Source organism: Thermobia domestica, chromosome 14 (assembly GCF_964235325.1).
Source record: "Thermobia domestica chromosome 14, izTheDome1.hap1.1, whole genome shotgun sequence".
Classification (NCBI taxonomy): Eukaryota; Metazoa; Arthropoda; class Insecta; order Zygentoma; family Lepismatidae; genus Thermobia; species Thermobia domestica.
This window is the reverse complement of record NC_137467.1, coordinates 130,131,892-130,158,702: the sequence shown is the minus strand read 5'-3', so window position 1 is coordinate 130,158,702 and position 26,811 is coordinate 130,131,892. Positions and strand designations below refer to the sequence as shown.

General features: G+C 37.0%; 1 protein-coding gene across 1 annotated transcript in view; it reads left to right on the top strand.

Annotated features, from left to right (window-relative positions):
• Nucleotides 1-26,811, top strand: part of LOC145670003 (uncharacterized) — a 154,341-nt gene that overhangs the window by 46,766 nt on the left and 80,764 nt on the right. Inside the window, exons 2-3 of the mRNA XM_081738344.1 lie at nucleotides 13,020-13,994; nucleotides 22,004-22,981. Coding sequence (XP_081594470.1) covers nucleotides 13,020-13,994; nucleotides 22,004-22,981 — 1,953 coding nt within the window. The remainder of the gene's footprint in view (nucleotides 1-13,019; nucleotides 13,995-22,003; nucleotides 22,982-26,811) is intronic.

Below are 26,811 nucleotides of genomic sequence, written 5' to 3'. Positions count from 1 at the left end.
TGACTAGCAGGCATTCGTCGGCAGGTGACACAGATAACGCCTGGACGGAAATTATATCGATAGTAGGTTGGTAGTCATAATGTTCTGACTGATCAGTACATACTAAATAAATTTAAAATGTAGGAAATTTTCAACATTCTGATTAACTTGCAGGAAATTTCACAATGAAAAGAAGCAACTGACTTGGACAAGACAACGGTTAGTTGATGGGGCAATCTTTTTTTCTGGTCTTTGAGGTGTGAGCTTTGACCATGCCTTGTGAAATTTTGATGTTTGGTGCTCATCAGTCGCGCTTCCATTTTTTTCTAATTGTTCCAATTCATGATAATTAACAATACATTGCGCAGTTCGAATACATGTTCACGTTTTCATTTAATCCAACTCAAGCCGCTTCAGATACTATAGAGTTGTATTTGTTTACGAAGAATTAATTGCGTATTAGAAATACACCCCAACAAAACATTCTGCGTGCTCATCTGCTCAGTATTCAAGGTTTTAATTACAACCTGAATTGTTAAAATGCGAACGTAAGTTGCATTAGATATCTAAGCAGTTCCTAGTCTATGGATAATTCAAGCAATGCTAATTAAGGTCTTTCTAGCAAGCACTTCTGCTGTTCATAAACCTTACGCATTGGAGTAGGAGAAAAAAAGAAAAGAAAAGAAAGAAGTAAAATTGGTAATTTTGCAACCGTGACTCACTCGGGCTCATGCTCTCTATCCTCAATGGAGCTCGCGTTCGCTAATCTCAATGAGGATCACACTAGTCAAGTTTCTCACTAATTCGAGCTTGAGCTTGATATTTACTGTGAAATTCTCTTCAGCTCGATCTCGTAATGCCACACGTCCTTTCTTGTTTTTACATTTGTCCCACCATTTTCGATTTATACGGGTGGTCTTGGACTTTTCAATTAAGTTTTTGTTTTCATTTTGACCCGCCGCCATTTTGCACAGGGTTGTCGTAGAGAGTCGAGACTTGCTCCATTTTCCTTCATTTTACAACAGATTTCAAACGATGTGCTACTTAACCCCCCTTGCCATTTAAAACTTTTTAGTTGGATCCCGTCTGGGGTCCTGCGGGGAACCCTGAGGCAAACTTTTTACCCCAAAGAAATGTGGCCTTGAAAATGATGGGATACATGTTCACCGAGTTTTCCATTTACCCAATCGTTTCCGAACAAATGACTCGGTTCAAACTATTCTAGCAGGTAATTTCCTAGCTATGGCTTTTTAAATATCTAGAAATTGGCCATGTTTTTGGCCAATATCACGGGAACGGTAAGCCATAGAGATATGATATTGGTGGTAATCAATCCTTAATAGAATGCTAAACATTTTTGTCCTGATATTAATTGGTGGCCACTGGCCAACTGGCCATTGGCCAAACCACTGGCCAGTTGGACAGTGACTACCGGTTACTATTTGGTACCAAAATGTTTACCATCTTTTTAGATATTGATCAACACCAATATGATCTCTCTATGACTTACGGTTCCCGAGATATGGCTGCTTAAATTTCTGTAAATCGGTCATTTTTTGGCCACTATCTTGCGAACGGTTAGATTGACGCGAAAAATTTAATCATTTTGTCTAATAGTTTTTGATGCTCTATCTAATGCAGTGTACAAAATTGAAAAAATTGCAAATAACAGACAGACGGACAGATAGACACACAGACATAGAGAATTCAGTAACGAACTTTTTAAGTTCGTTGAATATGTTGTAACTCACGATATCCCGCCCGGTGACACGTATAACTTCGGGATTCGTCTAGTTATAACATATCCAATGCGAACACAATTGTCTCGTTCGGATCTCACAAGGGAACCTTCCGAAAATGATAGCTGCAGTGAAAGGTGTGGCCTATGCCAATTGAAAGAGCTGTAACAGAGATGAGCATTCCAAAAAAATTAGCTGCCCATAGCAATAGGCTCAGGAAATATAAAGGGTGGAAGTTCGGGAAACAGCAAGGCTGAACAAGGGGGAAAAGTGCAAATTCCACAAAAAAGGGGGCGCACGGCAAAATACAATGCTGACAAGTGATGTATAGAAAGAGACTTGCCACAATAGGGAACAAATGAAGGCCACCAGTGGGGTTAACAGTGTTGCCAACTGCAATGAAAAGTACATGTTTTGCAAAGAGCACTATATGAAGTGAGTGCAATATTCAGTGTCAACCTGTCATGTAGAACATAAGATATGGCGTGTCTAATCAGTGGTACAATCTAACAAAAGAAAATAGAAAAAAACAGAAGTACGAAAAATACGGAAAAAACGGAGTTGGCCATAATGCACACATTTGATCAGGGGCTGTACATATTAGAATGAACAAAACAAGAAGCACCAAATATGCAGGAAACCGACGTACCTAGAGTCGAAAAGAAAAACGAGTTCCAAAGTTGGCAAGACTGGCCATGGACATCGAGACAAGTCTAATATAGTTAGGCCATCGCTTCAGAAAAAGAAAATTCCGGCAACAGGCATCACTCGGAATGCATCAATGTTAGAGTGATTGAGGCAATGTCAAGTCGGGGAACATGAAATGGTTGGGTTGAGCCAACAACCGATAATAGAAGTAGTGAACATTATGTCATGGTTGGGTCGTATGTGGGAATATGCAGGGTGTCCCATCAAACTTTGTGACCTGAAAGATTTGCGAAACGAACAAAAATGTGATGGATCCAGTTGTCCAGGAATGTACCAATGTCAGGGGGTGATAAAAGTCTGTGAGAAGCAAGTGCCTCCAGGATCCCCAACATAGGGCCCCAGGAGCCAACTTCAAATTTTCAAATGGAAACAGGGACCGAGTGTTACCTCTCTCGATTGATCATGGAATGTGCAACAACATATATAGGAAACATTTGCTATATGAAGCATGTTTTTCAAAATGTACGCCACAAATATGTGCTGTCTTAACATGGCATCGAACAATGTGATCTCAAATTGCTGCGAAGCGAAAAGAGATGTTGCAAATCCAATTACACAGGAATGTACTCATGTCGAGGGCCAAGAGAACTTTGTAAGAAGCAAGTCCCCCAGGGCCCCCATCATAAGGCTCAAGGGGGTCAACCGCAACATTTCAAATGGGAACAGGGGCGGATGATATTTCTCTGGATAGATACAACACCGTCTATAAAAAAACATTTGCTATATGAATATGAAACAGATGTCAGGCAAGGACAACTAGCGGTGTTTCCCATATGATCAGACGATGACTTATTTATGGCACGAGCCATAGTAGAAGGCGGCTTAGTTGAAGAAACTACACCCTCTCAGTAACCTAAATTGCACGAAAATTTCCAAAGCAGGTTCATTGACCTGACTACCGCATGTTGCCCACTTTGTCCAAGAGCGGGATGGTTTGTTTCTAACTTTTCTACCGAAAAGCATTTGTCTGGAATGGTGTTTCGGAGACAATAAAATAAAGAAAATATACTAGGCAGAGAGAGAGCAGGGAGGAGGGAGTGTACCAATTATTCTTTCTTCTAAACCAGCGTTTCCTAACCTTTTTCAACTTGCAGCACACTATGGGTGTAACATGGATTCTCGCGGCACACTTATAGATATTATTATTTGTAAATATAAAACACACTGGTATTTTTTTCTTTGATTACTGATCTCCTTCGCACAGAGAAGAAAGCTCGATCACTGGGTTTTCCTCGTGGTAAATCACTATGCTTATTTTTCATTCTAATTTAAAAGGAGAAAACTGCAATGAAATGTTGGACTCAGGTTATTAAAAATACGCTTACTCTTTCGAAAACTATATCCAACCTTTTACTAAGAATGAAGATCATTAAATAACGAACGAACAAATAAATCTATTTTACTTTTAAAACACAAATGTAAATAATTTATCGAAAGGATTGAATGATATTTTAAATTTTCAAGTTACGAAATAGTCTGTAACGATAAAGAAGCAATAATGGTCATAACAATAACAAATACTTTTTTCAACATTAGAAATGTACAGAAAAGTAACACGTCATGAAACTTAAAATTGTAGATTCATAGTAGAGGTTCATAGTAATGTGCAATACAAATATACATTTTCCCCTACGTTTTGCAATTTGATTGCTATAGAATTAATAATTTTGTTTTGATATCCTCGCGGTACATCAGTGGCCCATTCACGACACATCAATGTCGCTTTATTTTCACTGCTAACTTCTCATTTTAGACAGGTATATTTACAACAAAGGGCGTAGCGTGCACCTTTGCACCCCCTTAAATCTGGCCCTGTCCAGAAGTTATGTAGCCCTATATCGTTCATGGAAATAAAATCACAATAGTTATAACTATGCTAAATTACTATAGACTGCCAATTGCTCATTCAGACAATTTATGATGTTCACTTTATTGCAATGTTCTTATACAGACTAGATATAGGCTACGGATAATAGTTTTATACAAACTAGATAATCAATTATTATTATTATTATTATTATTATTATTATTATTATTATTATTATTATTATTATTATTATTATTATTATTATTATTATTATTATTATATTGAAGTACAATCAAATATCACGACATTAATTACTAGTTTTAATTAACTGAATTGAGCTGAAAATTAAATCTTGATCTCGGAAGATTAACTATTAAATTTATACGTTCTGTACCTTTCTAAAGTAATAAATGCTGAAATTGGTTTCAAGGCTGTTCCTGAGTGAATAATTTCTTCATAATAATATTAAAAGTTTTAGAAAAAATTTCGAGACATTCGAGTCGAGTCGAGATTTTTATGAGCTGTCTCGACTCGACTCGTGTCTCGACTCGAAAATTCGAGTCGAGAAACACGTTTGTCTCGACTCGTCTCGAATTTTACAAAGTGTGTCTCGACTCGAATCTCGACTCGAATTCGAGTCGAGTCGAGTCGAGATTCGAGACATGTCTCGACTCGTGCGCATCCGTACTCTCTTCCTGTATGCTTGCAAGATATTCTCAGTTGGTTTCCGTTGATGTTGAGAAGAGTTCATCTAAGTTTGAAGTGACTAAACCTTACGTTCGAGAATATACAAATGTTGTGCATAATGAAATGCAACAAGTTTCCGGAAGTTCAGTAGTTTAGGGGTCGTTCATATATTACGTAACTCGGCAAAGGGGGGAGTTCGGCCTTGCATTACGGAGTGTGACAAGGAGGGAGGAGATGGTTTACATGTTCGTTACGTAACCCATTTTTTTCAGTAATTTTTATTTTTATTCTCAGACTTAAAGGCAATCTCTTAAACAAATAATTGTATTCAGTTCTTGTATTTTTTTAATAAATATGTAAATCTATTTTCATTGTTTTGGGAAATTACGAACACATATCCTATATAAATTGAATCATACAAAAGGGATTCCAAGACGATCTTAGACACAAGCATGACTGGTGGTGGAGTATTACAATACAATAAATCTCCGTTTTGTGGCTATTGCAACATTGCATTTACGGCACACGCTTCTTTGGAGTTCGTTGTTACTGATCATAACCACCGTTTGAAAATGCCATCGCGTTCCCAGTCGTATCGCTATTTCTGAGAATATTATTTAAAATTTTTGATTTGAATCATTACCGACTCTATTCTTCTATGGGGTTTCGCATGTGAAACAGAATAAACTCCTTTTCGTGAAGTAATATTTTCCGCGACGGAAAGATCCACGATTTGCAGAAGAAAATAAGATATTAAAAAGCTAATTCGCCGGATATTCATCTCATATTGAATTATTTAAATTTTTGGATTTGAATATTTCTGAAGAATTTGAATTTATTCGCATTTTTGAACTGACTTAGGACAAGAAGAATTTGAAAAGGGGTAAACTGAAGTCCAAAGTCCAAACAAGGTGCTCGAAAGCTTGTTCACAAACGAGATGTCTCTGCTTCTTCACACGTGCAGCCACATTCAATCTGTAGTCGACGAGAAAGAGAACTTCTTTGCATTGTTGACACTGGTGAATTTCAAATACACGAAGAATCCTGGATCCCGGGGGAAAAAAGGTAGATGTCAGTTTTTTAGATCCTGCTTCACCTGCACCTTCCGACAGTATTTTCTCCTTGCCACTCATTAGTATCCTAAAAGGATGGGTGTGATCCCCTTGGGAAACAACAGGATGCAATTTCGAAGAATTAAGACTGGTTAATTAAACAACCTTATGGGGTTTAAATTTTATTACGTTACTACCATTTTCTAATACTTTGATTTGTTGACGAAAAACACTACAAATATGTTCAGAATACAAGCATTTTGTAACAAAAAGTTCTATCATTAAAAATAATCCTAAAATAAGTAAAATTGGGGAAAAATTAAGTATAAAAAATGTTACTAACAAAGGGGCAAAGGTTCGGCCTTGCATTATGAAGTATGACAAGGGCCCCCCATAAGAGGAAATTGTACTTGGGAATATCGAAAACTCGATAGAATTTTTACATTAGTTACAGCAAAATTTGAAACTATATTTGAAACGTTGCTTATACTTGCCCCCCCCTTGGAAACCACAATATGGGTGCCCTTGGACAAGAGGGAGGGAGGGGGTAAAAATTGGACAAAAATAGCGTTACGTAATATGTGGACGGCCTCTTGCTTTAGTTTAACGTTATTTTTTGCTATCATTGAATAAAGACATGAAATTCTCGACACTTTTTTGCATTAAACAAATACATTTGTTCTTTGTAAGGTTGTAAGGCTGTTAATGAATAAAGAATGTCAAGTCAATGCATTTTGTTTCTGTAAGTTTTTTTATTACTTTCTTTCTTTTTCTTTTTCTTCTTTTTTTTGTTATTGCTGAATAAAGAATTTTCATGTCACTTTTCTGCACCTTAGTAAATGCATTTTATCAGCACTTTCTTTTCGTCTTTGTGTGTTACTATAGTATTTTATGATTAGGTAAAATTTTACCAATATACTGTATATAGTGATGTGAGGTGGAAAATTTTCCGCGGAAAATTTTCCCCTATATTTTTCAGGAAAATTTTCGGTTCTAAAAAAACTATCAATAATGAAGTAAGAATTCCTCAGTAATCATAAAATTGATTGAATTCATGTACAGAAATGTTAAAAAGTGAAAGATCGTTTAAAGAATGTGAAAATTTTCATGGCTCAGACAATTTTCAGTACTATGTAGGAACAAGTGAAACAATTTTTTATGAATCGAAATATTTTCTGTCTTCTATGGAAAATTGAAAAACATTTTATCAGTCGGAAAATTTTCATCATTTTGAAGCAAAAAGTAAAACAACTTTTTGTGAATCAGAAACTTTTATTGCTCTATAGAAACAGGTGAAAGGAATTTTCATAGATCGGAAAATTTTCATTACGATGTGGAAACAAGTGGAAAAAACCTTTCATAAGCCGGACAATAAAAAAACTTTTCATAAGCCGGACAATAAAAAAACTTTTCATAAGCCGGACAATTTTGGATATTATGCATAATGATGTTAGACGGGAAATTTTCCACTATATTTAACTGCACATTGAGCTACAAAATTGAACATCTGTAGAGGAAAGTTAGTCAGCAACAAATCATAATTTTGCAGTTAGCTTTCGGGAACCGGAAAATTTTCTAGTATTTCAAGTTGGGAAGTAAAACTTTACTCTCTGTCTCTCTCTCTCTCTGCGAGCTCCTTCGTTGCTAATCGGATAGCATATGCGCCTTTGGCATGGGAGACCAGGCTTCGATTCCCGGTGGGAGCTCATGTAGTTCGCATTCCACGTTAATCAGTTGATCCCATCTCATATAGCCTCGCTGCTGAAAGGGACGTTAAACTCCTGTTCTCTACGAACTAGATGTATGTTTCCTGCACTTTACACACACACACACACGCAGAGATGTAAATTTTTACTTCCCAACTTCAAATATTAGAAAATTATCCGGTTTCGAAAGCTAATTGGAAAATTATAATTTGTTGTTGTCTAACTTTCCTCTACAGAAATTGAATTTTATAGCTCAACGTGCAGTTAAATATAGTGGAAAATTTTCCATCTAACATCACTATACATAATATCCTAAATTTTCCGGCTTATGAAAAGGTCTTCCACTTGTTTCTACATCGCAATGGAAATTTTCCGGATCCATGAAAATTCCTGTCACTTGTTTCTATAGAGCAATAAAACTTTCCGAATCACAGAAGATTGTTTTATTTTTGCTTCAAAATTATGAAAGTTTCTCGACACACAAAACGGTTTTCATTTTTTCCATACAGAACAGACAATTTTTCGATTCATGAAAAATTGTTTCACTTGTTCTTACATAGTGCTGAAAATTGTCTGAGCCATGAAAATTTTCAGATTCTTTAAACGATCTTTCACTTTTTAACATTTCTATACATAAATTCAATCAATTTTATGATTACTGAGGAATTGTTACTTAATTACTTATATTTGTTCAGAACGAAAAATTTTCAGGGAAAATATGAAGAAAAGTTTCCACTTCACATCACGCCTAAACAACGATATAGGAATAAGTGGAGTATGTTTTTATGAATCGGAAAATTTTCATCACTGACTGTATATGGCTGTTTAAAAGATCATTATAAAGACATTATTATAAAGATAATCAAGAAAGTTCTGTTGCTTTTTCACCCACCATCTTCGAACATCTATATGTCACCTAAGACATACCAGAAAGATCAAAAATGGTCCCCATAAACATCGATGATCTGTCAACGTTCTGGAAGGCCATGGATTCATTATGATAGAACTTGCTGGGCCGTGAAGCGAAGAAGGTATCAAGTGCATTTTATACCTCTACTAGGGATTTGAATTGGCGTCCTCTAAGGTGATTATCCAAGGAATGGAACAGGTGATAATCAGACGGTGCAATATCCTGGGAGTATGGCGGATGAAATATTGTTTCTCATCCAAGGCTTAGAATGGTGTCTCGGGTCATCGTAGCCACGTGAGGCTTAGCGTTGTCTTGTAACAGGAGAACCACTTTGCAATTCAGAAGTGCTTTCTCCATAATTTTGTGTTTTTCGTGAACACTGCTTAACTGCTGACAGTGCACACTTGCATTGATGCTCTGACCAGCTGGTAGCCGTTCGCGATGCATCATGCCGCGAGCAGTCCACTAAACACACAGAAGGACCTTCTTCTGGTGTGGTTTCGACTGTTTTGGAATCGGTTGATGGGATGCTAACTATGTTCACTATGTCCTTACGCAAGTTCACGGTGTAACTGAACTGCCACAACCATGCAGTATGTTGGATATACTCACACCAACAACTGGCCTTCGCTTTAACTCCATTCGCATTCAACTCACGGTGTGAGGGCGAATTGAAGATAGACCTCCACTAAAAAGTGACCGAACTTTCTTGATTACCTTTATATAATGAGCTTCTAAGTGGTGAAGTACTCAACTCTGATGTGGAGGCTTTTAGTTCGATTGCAACAGATGTGATTTTGTAGTGGGCATCATGCCTATAGATTGTCTTAGGATAATCCGTTTCCTTTTATCGTTCACAAAAAGTCTTTCAGTGTGTTCGCAGAAAATGTTTTTGGAGATAGGGCTCTAATAGCAAATATATTTGTCAGAAAAGAGTAGTAGATCAGTATTTTCTGAATTCTGTCACACATGGAGATGATTCACTCTGTCTCTTAATTCATTTCTTATACATTCTATAAGCATCTCTGGAGCGCTTCATCGCACTGTACACTTCATTTTTAATAATTTTTGTACCTTATCTTCCGGTTTGGTTTTTGCTGTGCTCTAAATACCATACGATTTTCACACACAATTTGCTTCTTTTACTGTTTACTATTGAGGAATCAGGTCACATAAAATTGAGGAATTGCGTGTATTTTTCCCACTATAGATGGATGAGATAATCACTGTTAAGTTCTACCTTTGTACACGAACATACGTGGCTATAGTGAGACAGGTAGGGGGGCACAATACGTGATGGAGTCCCAACTGTTTGGAAGGTCATGCTCACCAAAGTAGACAGTACAATAAAAGAAGCACAACAGACCAATCAATGGAGTACTTATTGATTGACTAAGGAAAGTCCATCTGAAGAGTAGCAAAGCTGTAAGTGCCATTTCATACATATCATACGTTAAAACTATTCAAAATAACAACAACAATCACAGTCTAAAATAAAGAATCCCGGAAAGATTGACAAATTAAGAACATTCTTTCATCACAAAGCACTTTGTATATGAAATGACTTCGACTCAGTCCATCCAATTCAATGAAAACACTTCCTTATACAAATCTGGTGGGGGTCGAAGGGTCGTTTCCTCACCCAACCTCATAGGCGCCAGTGCTGCAAAAACCCGGTGAGAGAGAGAAACCTGAGAATATTTGAACGCTACCTAGAAATCCTTCCTGGATTCGCTCCTGCTAAGAAGCCATACTTACAAGAATATTTACATTTCTACAATGTTTCTATTAAGTTACTTGTCTGTTTGTTTGATAGAATCAAATCATGTAACTTAAAAAAGGTTTTGCTCTTTCTCATCGTTTTGCGATTAATTAGTTTACGTAGTACAAGCGTGTTTATACTGCGTATACGCGAAGACAACCTTCATGACTGTGATGTTTTTTGACTATCTCAGGGATACAAAATGGCTAGTGCACGCCTGATTTGATAAACAAAACTTCATTTTAAAGAGGTATTTCAAATTTGGAAATGCCGCTTAAGTTCTTCATGAATGTCGTGTACAAAGGAAACCAGGCTACGCTCGACGGACCTTCGTCAAGAACTTACAGTTGCATAGGTAGGAATGCAAGCGAACACACTGATCGGCTTTGCTCAAACAAGCTCCCGTTGTTGTGATTTACCTGGTCGATAACGGCAATCATTTTGAGCAACTGCGGTAACTGTATAAGTGCAAGAACCTTGTATTGAACTTTATTTTAATTTTATTAAACCCGTGGTGTACAGTGATTTTAATAAGTCTTCTCGGGCTATCAGCCAGGTGAAAGTACGACTTTTGGAATGCAGACATCCCATTACAATCCCTGAAGATGAATGCGATGTCTGCAATCGAAACGTCGGATGTCAACACATTCGCCTGGCTGATACCCAAGAAGACTTACTAAAAACCGTGATGTACAGGTTGATATTTAAAAAATTCGGCATCTCCCATAAAATAGAAATGTGGGATTTTTGAAAATAGCGGATTATGGATAGTTTTTTTGTGCTGTATACATTTAAGAGCTAATAAGCAGCTCTTTAAAGAAAGAAAATGAAATACTTAATGAGATACAAAGAAAATTTTAATGTCCAATAACAAAATGAACCAATTCTACAAAATTTTAATTCAATTGAATAAAATGGTTCCTCAGAACTAAAACGCCATCGAAACATAAACGGCGCACCCAGAAAAGAGTGGTGCGTGAACGTGGTAGTCGAAAATGTGAAGAACCAAGTTCATCGATGGTCACTTTCTTCAAGATCAATTTGTGAAATCAAGTGTAGCACTAACGGACAATAGAGAGTTTTCTTTCGTTGAAATGTATATACTAACACGTAATCAAACGTGTCAAATGCGTCTTAAAATGTGTTAATGATCTTACGTACACTCATGTCCAAAAAATTGTCGCATATCTATCACTGTCTTTTAGTAAGAATATAATTTGATAATTATTTTGCAGGGTACTTTTAATACTGATACTATGTGTGTAGTCGGGAAATGTGTATTTGTGGTAAATTTCAATGGAGAATAATTACAAATACGAAAATTAGAACGAGTAAAACAAAATGTTGCTAAATGGACAAGAAAGTTTTATTTTCGTTTTATTGTTCTTATTTACTGCTCTTTTGGCATGAAATTTACCATATATATGTCTTGGCCGATTATACACAGACTAACATTATAATAAATACCGGGTGAATTCGTTATCAAATTACATTCCTACAACAACATATTTATAGACATGCGACAATAATTTTGGACATGAGTGTACATACATAATAATAATATATGATGTAATAACTCGGTAGTACTTACATCTAACATGCAAATTACCTTGTCACGCGAGAAAGAGATAGGGGATTCGGGGATTTTATTAATGCTAATATAGTTCAATAATCACTCATTCCTAGTCTATCTATTTATTTGAACAACCAGATAAATTAAACAGGGTTGGCTGGATTGGTTCTTACAACAAAATTAGGATATCTACATAAATTCAAGACATGAGAGTCTGCTTGAGAACTGAACCAATCAGCTCATGTGATTACATGAACATTTACATAAATCAATTAGAAATCAAAGCTATTAATCAACTTCGGTCATTCTCATTAAACTAATATTGATTCAAGTGATCTAATAATTAAACCAAGAGTTAATTTGAGACAAACAAATACAAATCTCAATAAACATAAGTATGAGTCCTGGCACAAAGGCCTGAGGTGCGTGAGGAATATAAATTGGACTAATATTACCTCTGATAATCATTTCATGCTTATTAGAAAACAATAAAGAATTATTTCAACTTACATGATTGTAACCACACAGCAATCCAATAATAGTATAACCAGACAAATAATTGACTCGCGACTAACAAGTCGGTTAACGCAACTATCAAGGTCTCGTCGATTAAAGGAAACTTTTCTCTGGTTGAATTTACCAGAGTTACAATTTGTTTTTCACTTTACATCTTTCTGTTCTCTATTTCTGGACTAACCTAACCAGAAAAGGTTATTTTCTGTGACGTCAATGCGGAAGTCCTTGTTCCTATCTTCACAAATATTTTGACAAAGGTATACATTTCTCTTTCACAAATATTTTTTGTTTTTCCTCTCACTTCAATTTGTTTCTAAAAGTGGTTTGTATCTGTATTATATCCGTGAATGCACTTTCTAGACACTTTAAAATTAATTGTTTAATAAAACACTAAAAAAATTTTGGTCTAGTCTCTATATTCACTTAACAATATATTTTTTCGGACTTTTTGTTTTGTCTGTAAACAATAATACGATGTACATCATGTACGCAACGTTTTAAAAAATAATTTCAACATCTGTATGGTTGTATCTGTTAAATTAAAGTTAAATCTGTTAGTTGAATTTATTTCTTGTTTCAGGCATTGGGTTCAATGACAGTTCCAATCGCAATTTGCCACACGACACACAAGAAAACAACCAATATCAGAACCAAGAAAATGACGTGACTCCCATGTTTGAATATACATCACCATCATTCCATCCCAGTTCCGGTATTATTCGAAAATATCACTTAGAAGATTTCCTTTGGACAGGATCAAGAGATATAGAAGACAACAAAGGATCCAGCGGGAGACTTCCTGCTACGTGGAAAATTAGAACAGCATTCGAAACAACAACTATTGTGACAAGGAAGTGCCCAAAGGCTTTATATACTAGTGTGTGGACCGAGGACGAAAGGACGATAAATTGTGAATTTGATTGTAAATCTTCAACAAGTGTTATCAGTGTTCAGCCTTCATGGTCAGACGATGCATATACGCCAACGTTAATTCATCCAACATCTTTAGAAGTGATACGAACTGTTCCGATTTTTAGCCCTAGGTTCTCGGATTATCTACCACGTCCTTCGCCTACAGTAACACCACACCTTACAACTGTCGCACAAACGCTAGAGACACCTTTAATTTCAACATTATCGCCGCCAATTAAACCCCCACATAAAAAGTATCAGATTATTACAGTAGTGAAACAAAATGAAAGCATTAACAATATACCAGAAGATGATCTTCGCGCAAAAGTGCGATATAAGTTGGCTAGATTGTACAGGACTGCATTCGAACGCCAACAATTACAGCATTTGGGAATCAGAAACGCCAACTTAACAAATGCGCCACCACGATTTCGGCGTAGTGTTGGATGTTTGGTTGAACAAGTGGAAGTGCATATATATAACGTGACATACAGAGGAGAAGAACGTGAAGTTGAGCTTTTGTATTCGGTGCATGTTGGGGGAAATCCGATCCTAGCGAAAACTGCTGTAAACGATATGCGATTCGTGAGTGAGCTTGAGGTGAAAACTGCATTGGGATATTCTATTATTACCAAAGCAGAGTGTAAGTATTTCAGTGTATAATATAAATCATTATATAAACGTTAGAAAAGATATCTACCTACTAAAATAGAAAAAAAATATATGAGAAGAGAAAAATTTTGTGACTGCTCATGGCAATGTTAAAAGTCTCCACGCTGGGCTAAGTTTCCATTTTCGCTTTTGATAGTAATTTATGGACGTGGAAACCAATGAAACTGTTTCTAAACATATCCGTGTCTGTGGTTACGGCAAAAAACCGTAAATTCAAACTTAGTAATTCATATAATTTCAAACTTAGTATATAATTAAGTATACCAGTTCGTATAAAGTATTATTTTGCTCGTGAAATCTTGGACGGATATATTTAGTAGTTCCACTCGGTTCCGTGTCCTCAAACTAGTATTAAAAAAACACAACTAAGATTGAAGAGGTTAGAGGATAAACATGGTATTTAACAAATTGTACATTTCGGGGAAATCGACTTTTACAACTGTCTGTTAACATACACTCTTCATCGTTTTCAAATCTCTTGACTGGGACGAGGACTCACAAAAGGATGTGTTATGTAGCATGACTAACATATAACACTTGAATAAATCGCCAGAGTTCAACGTTTCGAAAAATTTAACATAATATCTTTATCCTCTAAGCGCTTCAATTCATTTAAATGTGAGCACTTATATCGTAAGTATGAGCGATAGTTCTTTCGTATTAATCAATATAATATAATTAGATCAATATAATTTTCCTAGGACATATTAGTAGATACAGAAACTATGGTTATTTTTTTATTAAAAAAGACGTAGTCAAGAATTAAATACGACTAATATATTCTCCAGTTCGTACAATTATCTACTTTCATTTATTATGATCATGTTAGTGGATCTTAAGAAGTTGAAATTTTATAGTACATGCATACGTAGGTCAGTTACTCCACACGATAACTCTTAAACGAAAGTGAAATTTTGAACTATATTTTTACAATAGATAGTTAAATCGATTATCTCGGCCAAGCTCGTTAATGGAGTCAATTCGCTAAATATTTACTGGTAACAATCACTTTAAAGGTGGCTATCCATATCCCATTCATTCATTCATGTATATTTTTTGGCACAATCCTCTTTTTAGTCTTTAACAGAGTTTTGTTTAGTTACCTTTAATCAGTAACCGAAAGCTCAGACTTCATGTTGTTCTTTTATATAGCCCTAATGATGCAGGATATACACTTTTTTTTTAAAAAAGGAGGAACGAAAAGTGTAAAAGTATTACATATAATAATTCAATTCATTTGGGGATTCTTCATTTAGTTTTAAAAAGCGACAAGAACAGTAAATATTGTACGTGATCTAAACAACCCATCCGATTTTGATGAAACTTTAAATAAAGGTAGACATGAGCTTGCTCCAGTCTCTAAATACTACTCTGTCTCCAAATACCAGATTTTTAACATAATCAGGGTAAACATTTGAAATATAAATTTATCCACTCTTCATCTTCGTATAATAATGCGATTATTTACATGTCTAGGGAAACGTATCCGGCATTCTATGAAACTTTAATTTTGGCTGCAGCGAGGGACATAGTCTTCCCTCATAAGAATGTTGACATCGTAAAAAAATGAAAAGTGTATTTTCGTCTTCAATTGATCCAAGTTGTCATCATTATAATCAATTTCCTAGTCACTATCTGGTTCGTAATCACTGTCCAAATCGGACGTTTTATACCGGAAGTACAAACCCGTAAAATTTCCACTTCTACACTCTCAAGGCAGTGAAGCACCCTGTAAGGCTAACCTACATAATCTATGCAGTCAATCACAGGTAAAACGCCACATTTTGACAAACTGCCATATCAGGTGCAGAGACACGCTCTCCTAGCAATACGAAGCAAGAACAAAAACAGAATCTTGAGGACACCGTCAATACACGTCTTGGAGGTAACTCGTGACGGACGAAAGCAGGTACGTCGCTGATAATACTGTAGCTGGCGAAAGTATATCGTGATGTACGCCATTGGTTCGGAAGGGGTTAATATGAATGAGAAATAGTTTCGTACTTAGTCTAATCTTTGAAAAAATAAAATAACCTCTACAATCTTACCCAAACTTTGGTTGGAGATATGTTGACTTGTCACGCATGAAATATTTCCAAGCAGACTTTTGGTTCCTGAGCTTTGGGTAATCCAAATCGAGGTTTGAACTCGTTGAATTTTTTGACCAAAATCCATTTGTTGCTATTTAGGACAAGAATTGGGAAGAAATACAAGGAAAATACTTGTTAAATAATTGGAGTGTGTACTTACTGTAAAGAAGTGCTAAAATCAATGAAGGGCAAGTCCTTTCAGCATACGGCATACAAGGGTATTTCCAAGTGTCCATCGTGACACTGACAAGTAAACCTCCTATCCTTTGATACCGGTTTGACTGAAACACATATTTTCGAGAAGCTGATATCAACAGTATAAAAACTGGAAAATATGAGGGGCAGAAGGACAAGCGTTCACGAGCTATTGGACCCACAAAGTTTCATGATAGTGTGAAGAGGTTGACATATTCCCTGAATGACGTCTCTGAATGGCGTCCCTAAATGACGCATGTTTCTACTTTCCACTATGTACTATATACTATGGCATCCTACTATTTCTTGTATGTTGCTTGTATGTTCCCATATGTTGATGTCAAATACTAATGTATTGTATATCTTAATCATACATTACAGATGGATCCTAAAGTCGTTGTGGCTGTTTTGGTCTCCCGATTCGAAACAAGCAATCGTTCCCCAACAACCAGGAAACGGAGATGATACACTGGAAAAGTGGACTACCCTCCTGGAAAACGATATGGATATTTTGGATGAGATCACGACATTAAGGTTTCCTGGTGGTGATGGAGAAGAATGGGACGAGGAAATGGAGTTCGGATATGATGGTGTTGATGAGGAACAGCAATGCTCTTTGCAACAGTCTCATGCCTCGTCTTCGAGTTCATCGGCATCCGAGTATGTGTCTTCCCCGAAAAGGCGAAAGCATGATGGTCCCGCTGATATGACAGAAGAGGACTGGACTGATTACAAGAAGCGAGCTTTCGTGTACTGGACCACAGATCTTACTACAGGCGAACCTCGGACAAAACGTCTGTCGCATGCGTCAGTACTGAATCAGTTCAAGAACGTAAAGCACATGCACATTCTCTACTATTTGGAGGAAAAAATGAATGCCCGTGCGATCCAAAAATCAATCAAGCCGTCCTGCAGAAATTCAAAGAGAAGGAAAAAGAAGGAGCAATTATTCACTACCGGACGTTGCGACTGTAGGCCATATAAATTAAGATAGAGATGGATCCAGAAAATACCATCCAATTTAAAGCTTCTGATTCCTGGGTAGATCTATTCAAGAAGCGGAATAACATTGTTCAAAGAACAATAACCCAAAAAGTCGCCACTAATGGAAGGAGCAAGAGGCAAATTTGTCACAAGAGTGCGATGATTTTGTTGAGATGAATCGCAACCTCATTGTTGCCGAAAATTTTCCACTGACATGTGTCTTCAATTCTGACCAGAGCAGGTTCGACAAAGAGTTACATGGTTATAGAACCATGTGAATCAGAGAAAGAACTGTTGTTGGAGCAGTCTCTGCACAGTTTAATGATTATATCTGTGATTTCAATGGACGGCGAAGTACTCTCTGGAAGATTCCCGCAGTCGAAGCCGCCAGATCCTCCAAATATAAGATCTTATGCTGGGAAAACAGTGAGCATGTCTAAAATAGACAACAAACGGTTCTATCATGAAGTATTTTGACCAAGTATTCCTGAGACAGGACTAATATTCTGCTGTTGGTGTATTCACGGGGATCATACATGTCTGATTCCGAAGTACCTGGTGGTAAAATCTTACAAAAAGAACTGGTACCTGAAGGATGTACTGGAAACTTTCAGCCTCTGGATATTAATTTTTTTCGACTGTACAAATCATTTGTTCGTTACATAACACACAATCATTATCGAGACACAGGAGCACATTTAACATCGCGATAGTTTTCTGGCCCTGCAGGCCTTTTCCCTATATCCGTTCAGCGTTCCCCGTTTCAAGAACTTGATTAAGTATGCCTTTAATAAGGGCGTATACGTGGACGAAGAACCTGAAATGTGGACTGCCCCAATGCTTTTTGATTCATTGAAAAATGATGAGTGTGTAAAGTGTGACGCTATCGGGTTTGTAAAATATGCCCATTGTGAACTGACTTTCTGCCCTTCTCACTGTTTATTTGATGAATCTCTTGTAATCGATTTCGATAAACTGCAGTAACATATCCCATTGTATACCTACAAACGTGTTTTATTTCTTTTCAATGCATTGGCTCTACATTTCTCTTTCGCTCTCCAACTTTATTAACATATTATTATTATATAGCAATACTTGCAACGTGAATTTTAGAGACGTTGGATGTCAGATTTCCAACACTATCATGATACTTTGTGCGTCCTATAGCTCCTGAACGCTTGTCCCTCTGCTCCTCATATTTCCCAATTTTTCTACTTTCCACATCAGCTTTTTGGACATATATGTGTTTTCTGCAAACCGGTATCAAAGGAGAGAAGGTTTACTTGTGAAATATTTCGCCTCTCGTAATAAGTCGTTCATGTCATGCTGCCAACTATAGAAAAAATAATATATCAAATTCAACTTTGTAGCTGAATCAGTTCGTTGGAAACAGTCATCTGAATCAGTTACTCTGCGTTAAGTTGCACACATACTGTATACTGCATTACACACTGCATGACAATGTTCCAATTCACTACTTCCAGTGCTGTAGTGCTAAATCTCAGCTGTAGTGTGGAGATGGAATCTCTTCCAAGGCAGTCTTTCACTGCAACCTTGGTAACAACAGATATATGGACTGGAACATTGTCAAGCAGTATGGAGTTCAACGCACAGTGACTGATCCAGATAACTGCCTCCAACGAACTGATGCAGTTAGACAGTTGAAACTGATACATTTCGTCCATAGATGGCACTACATGACATGAAAGACTTAGTATCAGTGTTGTAAAAGCTACAGGTTAAATGCGGGGTAATGTTGAATCTTCTCAAAACCAGTGTTTCATTGCTACCTTGCCAATAGGCCGTATAGAGTGGAGCATTGTCATGCAATAGGCAAGCTCAGAACTGACTCAGCTAGATAGTTGAAACTGAGACATTATTTCTTTCATAGATGGCACTATATGACATGGAAGACTTAGTACCAACGTTTGTAGTTTGAGGGAAATTTCACCAATCTAGGAAAATGTTGTAGGTAAATTTAACAAAAAAGGAAAAAAGTAAATGTTTAGATAAAACGTAAAAATTCAGGGAGATTTTCGCGCTAACTGAATGACCAATATAAATGCTTAATTTTTGCTTTCTTCTGCAGAAATAAACCAATACAATAGCAAACGTTTGTGTGTGTGTGTTCAATGTAGCATAATTTGCACCCATTGTTGGTGGGTGTAAAAGTTAAGGGAATAAATAAAAAGATAATAATAAATAAATAAAAAGATGCAAAAAGCAAATTAATAAATCAAATGTGATTGGCACTTCTATTAATATACATAAACTAATTTTATCACTTAACTTCTGTCATAGCAATTAGACGCTCAACAAACTAGGGAAGAGGGAAAATTTTGTGTCAATCGAGGGACATTTTCTTGTGCAAACCTACGAACATTGCTTAGCACCAATATTGTAAAAGCTACAGGTTAAATTTGGTGTGATGCTACATCATCTCAAAGCCAGTGTTTCAGTACTACCTTGACAATAACAACCGTATGGATTGAAGCATTGTCATGCAGTTTACACGCTGAATACATAGCGACAGATTCAAATGTCTGCTTCTTTAGAATAAAAGTATGTTATTTAGAAAAATAAGTTTAAAACAGTCATTGACAACGTTTAAGTATCTGTACTTAACCAGAAAGTCGTCCATGACTGCAGATATCAGATTTTTTTCTTTTTTTAATTAAATGAGAATAAATGAAAATCAAAGATGAAATGCTTGAACAGAATGGATCTTCTTTAAGAAAAAGAAAGAAAACCAGGAGTATGTCAAGAATATTAATATGAAGCCTTCTCAGAATATGTCAACATGGCGATTTACAGCAGTAGAAAAATCCACTTCCATATATCCCAAATATGATATTGATATTGAAAGACATTATAAGACTGAGATATATGTAGGTAATGCTATAGCTTACTACGTTATAATTTATATTGTGGACTAAATGAGCTCAGAGATAAAACCTTGTTAGAAGAGGGATGTAATGATTAATTTATCTAATTTGAATTGGATTAATTACGTAACTTTTAAATAATACTGGCTGAACCTGCACTCTCTACACAGCGCATCATTCACATATTAGTACTGGTATCAATCTCCTTGTCATTCCTCACAACATTTGTAGACCACCCTACATGTCTCTTTACAGACACAAGTGAAAGACGTTTTGGAAAAACAATCGGCAATTGGTGTCATAAAGGGAAGATTTTTCGATTTTTTTTTTAATATCTCGCACCGTTTGCATGATTTGAACCTACTTCCTGTTGGAGTTTCTAATTCATGTATGATCAGTATTTTCTTTCTTGTTGCATGCAGTATGTAATAAGCAAATACATTACACACACAATTAGTTATAATGTCAGTGATATATGGTGTTTATTGGGAAAACATTCCAAACAATAAAGATTAATCCTAGACTGGAGAAATGGTTATCCTTCGTTTTTCACTATCATTTGGCCACGAATTAAACGCCAGAACGATATACAACCCCTGTATACAACAATGTTGTGTTGGAATGTATAACTCGTAGGATATATGATTTTTTCTTTAATTTCAACACCCGGTGTACTCCTAAAAAATGTAATTACGAAATAACGGGCATATATTTTTTAAATACTCAATTAGAACTGGGCAATCTACACACAATTTGGAATCGACCAGCGGAAATGACACGCTTTTAGCACTTGTAGCTTTCGAGATCTCATTGGAGACAAACATATAAACTTATCTTTCGAGACAAACATATAATCTGAGGATTTATATAGATAACTATAATATTTCAAAATATTCTAATATGACATTGCCTTGTGATTATTAATATCCATTGCGTTAAACACATCTCCATAAAAAGGTGTTAATATATCGAATGTACCTTCAATTTACTCGGTACCGACTCCGAAATACCTCCATAATTACATAATATATTATTTACAAGCCACAGTATTTATTCGGCTTATTAAGGTCTTGAGATAATACATAAGTGAACAAGACACATGACTTAATTTCGAGAGATGTTTGGGTAAAACAAAATGGCATGATTGTCGTCAGGTAAAATTTTATTAGGAAACGTGTACTTTATCGTAATTTTACTCAACCTGTGATGTACAGGTTGTAATTTTAAAAAAAAATCCGTTAGGCTCAGGACCACAGGATTACGACATTTTCGAAAATGGCGAATTTTAGATGCTTATACTGCATATATTTAACAGAGAATGAGTACGTGTGCAGTCCTTCAAAGAAAGAAAATTAAACACTAAATGGAAAATAATGGAAATTTTAATATTCACAAACTAAATAAAATCGTTCTACAAATTTTAATTCAACTGAAGAAAACAGTTGCTCAGAATTAAAACGCCATCAACACATAAACGGCATGCCCAGAAAAGAGTGGCGCGTCAATGTACTAAATTTGAAAATGTGCACCAACATCCATGCCGGAAAATCTGAAGAAACCAATTTATCGATGGTCAAATTCTTAGATGTCAATCTGTATAATTAAGTTAACACTAACAAACAATACAGAATTTTCTTTCGTTAAAATGGGTGTTGAGTTTCTTTCGGACTCGTTTTGTATCTCAAAAATAATACGCACGCATATACCACGTAGTATAACTTAACGTTAACAATAATAATAATAATAAAAAAAGATGTACAGCTGTATTTCTTACAATAAAAATGAATTAACCTTTTACTGTTCACTGAATATATTTCCTCTTTCAGGTGCTGGGATACATGAGAGTTCCAATCGCATTGTGCCACACAACCCAAAACAAAACAGCCAATATCAACACCAAAGAAGTTCTCGCAATGTGATTCCCGTCGTGGCAGATACATCACCATCATTGCGTTCCAGGTCCAGCCTTTTTCGAAAATATCACCCGGAAGACCTCCTCTGGACAGGATCAAGAAATGCAGAAGGCAGCAAAGAATTCGTAGGGAGACTCCCAGGCACACAGAAAGTAACAACAGTATTTAAAACAACAACTATTGTAAGAAGGGAGTGCCCAATGGCTTTATATACTACTATGTGGACCGAACTCGAACGGACGATAAGTTGTGAGTTTGATTGTGCGTCTTCAACAAGTGTTATCAGCGTTGAAGTGTCAAACGATATAAATACGCCAACGTTAATTTATCCAACTCCTCCGGAAGTGACGCGTAGTGTACCGGTTGTTAGTTCTACGTTCTCTGGCTATTTGCCTCGTCCTTCGCCTACAGTAACACCACATCTAACAACTGTCGCAGCAACGCTAGAGACACCCTTAACCTCAACGTTACCTCCACCAATTAACCCCCCACATAAAAAATATCAAATTATTACAGTATTGAAACAAAATGAAAGCATTAGCAAAATACCAGAAGACGTTCTTCGCGCAAACATGCAACATAAGTTGGCTAGACTGTACAGGGTTGCATTCGAACGCCAACAATTACAGCATTTGGGAATCGAAAACGCCAACTCAGCGACTGTAGCGCCATCACGATTTCGGCGTAGTTTTGGACGCTTGGTTCAACCGCTGGAAGTGCGTATATATAACGTGACATCCAGAGAAGAAGCACGTGAAGTTGAACTTTTGTATTCGGTGCATATTGGGGGAAATCCGATCCTAGCGAAAACTGCTGTAAACGATATGCAGTTAGTTAGTGAGCTTGAGGTGAAAACTGCGTTGGGATGTTCTGTTATCTCCAAAGCAGAGCGTAAGTATTTTCTAGGAATAATAGAAATTATTTGTACATGAGAAGAGATATCTAAGATACATTTTTAAACGAAGATAGGGATGATTTTTGTGACCAGTCATTCCAATGATAAAAGTATCCACGCTGGAACAAATTTCTATTTGCCCTTTTTGTGTCAATTTGAGTACTCGTAATATAATATAACTACAGTATTTCTAAACATATCCGTTTGTGGGACAAAAAATAACCCATCAAAATTCGGATACTCATTTATACATCAACTTTGGGATTACTTTTGTTGTGAGCTCTGGGACAGATATGTTTAGAAGTAGTTCCGTTGCGTTACGCATCCTCAAACAAGTATAAAACAGAACAATTACCATTTGAGGCGCCTAGTATCAAAATCGACCAACCCATTTTACTTTGTTTCGAGTGATTTCGCAAAACGTGCAGTGAAGCTCCATATACACGCGTACAAAGTCCCATATTTGAACTAGTTTTTTAGTATGAAATATTCAGGTTTTAGGCAAAATTCTGTTTCAATGGAATTCCTTTAGATCAAACATATAACAAGCGATATAAACTTAATTTCGGTAAAAAAAAAATGGATTTGGCAGCTTTTGATACTAGGGACCTTATTTATCTAAGCATATGGCTATACGAGAATGCGTTTCCGATTCATTACCCCATGCAGCAAACCCGCCTACTCGTCTAAGTGCCTACTCGGTAACTTTACTTTCGCCAGAGTTATAAATCATACTGTGAGCCAGTCAGGGTTTCCAGGTCTTTTTATCTTATTATTTTCCATGCCGGAAGGGTAGAATCAGAATTATCTGCTTCAGTTGGTTTCTTGTGAGAAGACATGGAGATCTTACTAAAAATCCCCTTGCTTGACAACACGTCTTTCCTTTTTTCCTTTCTTTAAACATTTTTTTACTGATTCCGAAACAGCAGGTGGTCTAATGTTCCCAAACGCACCAAATACGCTCGAGCCAACGTATTCTGTGCGTTTTTATTGCTTTCGAGTTTGCAACGTATTGTGATTAGCCATCCGCATTTAAATGCATGGTCAGCGTATTTCAAGCGTCTGCATGAGCCATAAAAACGCGTTGCGAAAGCATCGACTAGCCGTGCAGTAAGCATAGGTACTTTTATCATCAGCATGAGCAGGAGTTCTTTGATGTGAAGCAAAGTAATCAGATCAATACAATTTCCCTAGAACATATGAATAGATACAAAAGCTGTGATTCATATTTATTGAATCAAGAATTAAACTCAACTAATATATTTTTCAGTTCGTGTAATTATATATTTTTATTCATTAGTATCACGCCTGTGAGCTTTAAAATGTTGTGATTTTAGTACATGCATACGTAGATTAGTTACTTCACAAGATAATTCTTCAACAGAAGCGAATTTTTATTTTTTTAAAAACAATAGACAGCTAGAACGATTATCTCAGCCGAGTTCTTTAACGGAGAGAATTCGTTAAATCTTAATGGGTAACGGTGACTTTAAAGGTTGCTACCAATATCCTATCTATTCATAAATGTACAGTCTTCTTTAAAAACGGCCATCGCAAGTCCGGTACACACATTAGTTATGGTGGTTGCGAACAGTAGCGGCGTTTTTTCACGATTAAATATCTGTTCTTTCGAATCATTATTTTATGTGATGTACCACGTGCTTGTGTTTATAAACAATCACACGTACTCTTGTTTGTAAACATAAAATTACATGTATTTAAGTTGGAGTACTAAACCTCACTTTGGATTACTACAACAAACAGACCAGCACTACCTAGAAGCCACATGACGACATGGGAGCAGCAGCTCCACCGCCGCCCGGAGCGCTTATATAATGGAAAGGATTCAACGAGCAGTCACTAGTCTGCGATTGATTTCCCCTCCGTTAGCTTGCCTGGAGCTCTGAGAGAAACCCAACCTCAAACCTCTAGTCTGCTGCAGGACTCTAGCTACCCTTCCCCCTGGTTTAGCTTGCTCGGAGTTCTGTCGGGATTACAACCTCAGTTGCTTAGCCTGCTTCGGTGCTCTGTAACTCTTAACCCTATACTGCGTGCTTCAGAGCATTGGGGTTTCCTACACCACTCTACCTAGCTTACCCGGAACTCTGTACAGATCCTGCTTCAAGGCTATAAGGTCTTGGGATACCTTTTTCTTCCTCGCATTAAAAAAACTTGTATTGTAGTATTTCTGTAAATACTCTTCTTAGATGATTTTTATAAACCGGTAGTGGGAGTCTATTCCAGAACGATAACACGAAAAGTGTATACTGCAGATCAACGAGGTGTTTCGAATGCCCTGGTAATTCCCTTGCCCTTTCCCAACTAACATTCATAAATCGTCTCTATCATGATAGAGGTCTTTGCTTCCACATTCTTGAGTATTGATTGTCTAGTATGAGACGTTGATTCTTCACACTCACTTTGTAAAAAAAATAACTTTACATGAACAGGATTTGAACCTATGTTATACAAGGGTTGGACAAAAATCTAAAACGTTTGCACAAGTGTGAAAATCATACCTAGTATGGTGTGAGGCCTCCTTTTGCGTCCAAAACAGCTTGGATCCGACGTGAAATGGACGTGTACAGCTCCTGAATCGTGGTGTGTGGAATTTTGTACCATTGTTCCTCCAAAACATGCTCCAGTTCCTCAAGGGATGCTGGTGTAGGGTAATGAGACCGAACACGCCTTTCTAACTCAGACCACAATGGCTCAATGATGTTCAGATGTGGTGATTGTGGGACCCAGGGGAGGCGTGATAGCTCCTGGTTATGCTCCTCAAACCATGATTTCACCGTTTTTGCAGTGTGACAGGGTGCCAAATCATCTTGGTAGATGCCATCACCATCAGGGAACAATGTTTGGGACATAGATAGAACCTGGTTCCCCAAAATTGACTCATACGCCTTAACATTCATCATTCTAATCAGGGCTATGATGGGACCTGCAGAAAACCACGATATCACTGCCCATACTGTAACAGAACCATCCCCATGCTTTACAGTTGGGAGCAGACAGTCTGTATCATAGGCCTGGGACGGTGTTCTCCATACGTAAACACGACCGGTAGTTGGAAACAAGGTGAAGGTCGATTCATCGGACCACAGTACGTGTTTCCACTGCTCATGAGTCCACGCCTTGTGGTCCTTGCACCACTGGGTACGCCTCTTCGCATTTACTGTTGTGACCAGGGATTTGGCGATAGCGGCCTTGACATGAATTTTCATTTTATGAAGTTTCCGTCACACTGTTTTCGATGAAACCGGATTCTGTAGCCCGGAATTGAGTTCAGACGTAATTTTCAATGCAGTGGTTTTCTATTTAGCTGCTACAATCAGTTTTAATGCCCTCCGGTCCCTATCTGACAGGATTGTCTTTCAACCACTATACTTTGCAGATGTCGTTTGCCCATGAATTGTGTATGCCCTCGTGACATTGGACACAGTGCCTTTCGATACTTTTTTTTTGGCTCAGGCCCGTCTTTCAGATCCGGCATCTGAAACTTTTGACCGGAACGGGTTATCATCATTGCCATTTATTTATTTTCTTATCTTTATTGGGTATCCATGTGCCTTTCGATACTCTCACAATGTTCGACACTGTTGCCACGGAAGCTCCAACCAGACAGGCACTAACGATCATGCCTCTTTCAAAGTCTATCAGGTCGCCCATGTTACCGCACCACTTTCACACCACGACACTCACAGGTGAACTGGTTCTGCTGACGGAAGAGGAAAGTCCACATGACACATTGAAAATAAAAAACGATCGACAACCGCAACACGTGTTATACAGTGGAGGGCCAAACTTAGTATCCTCTATGAAG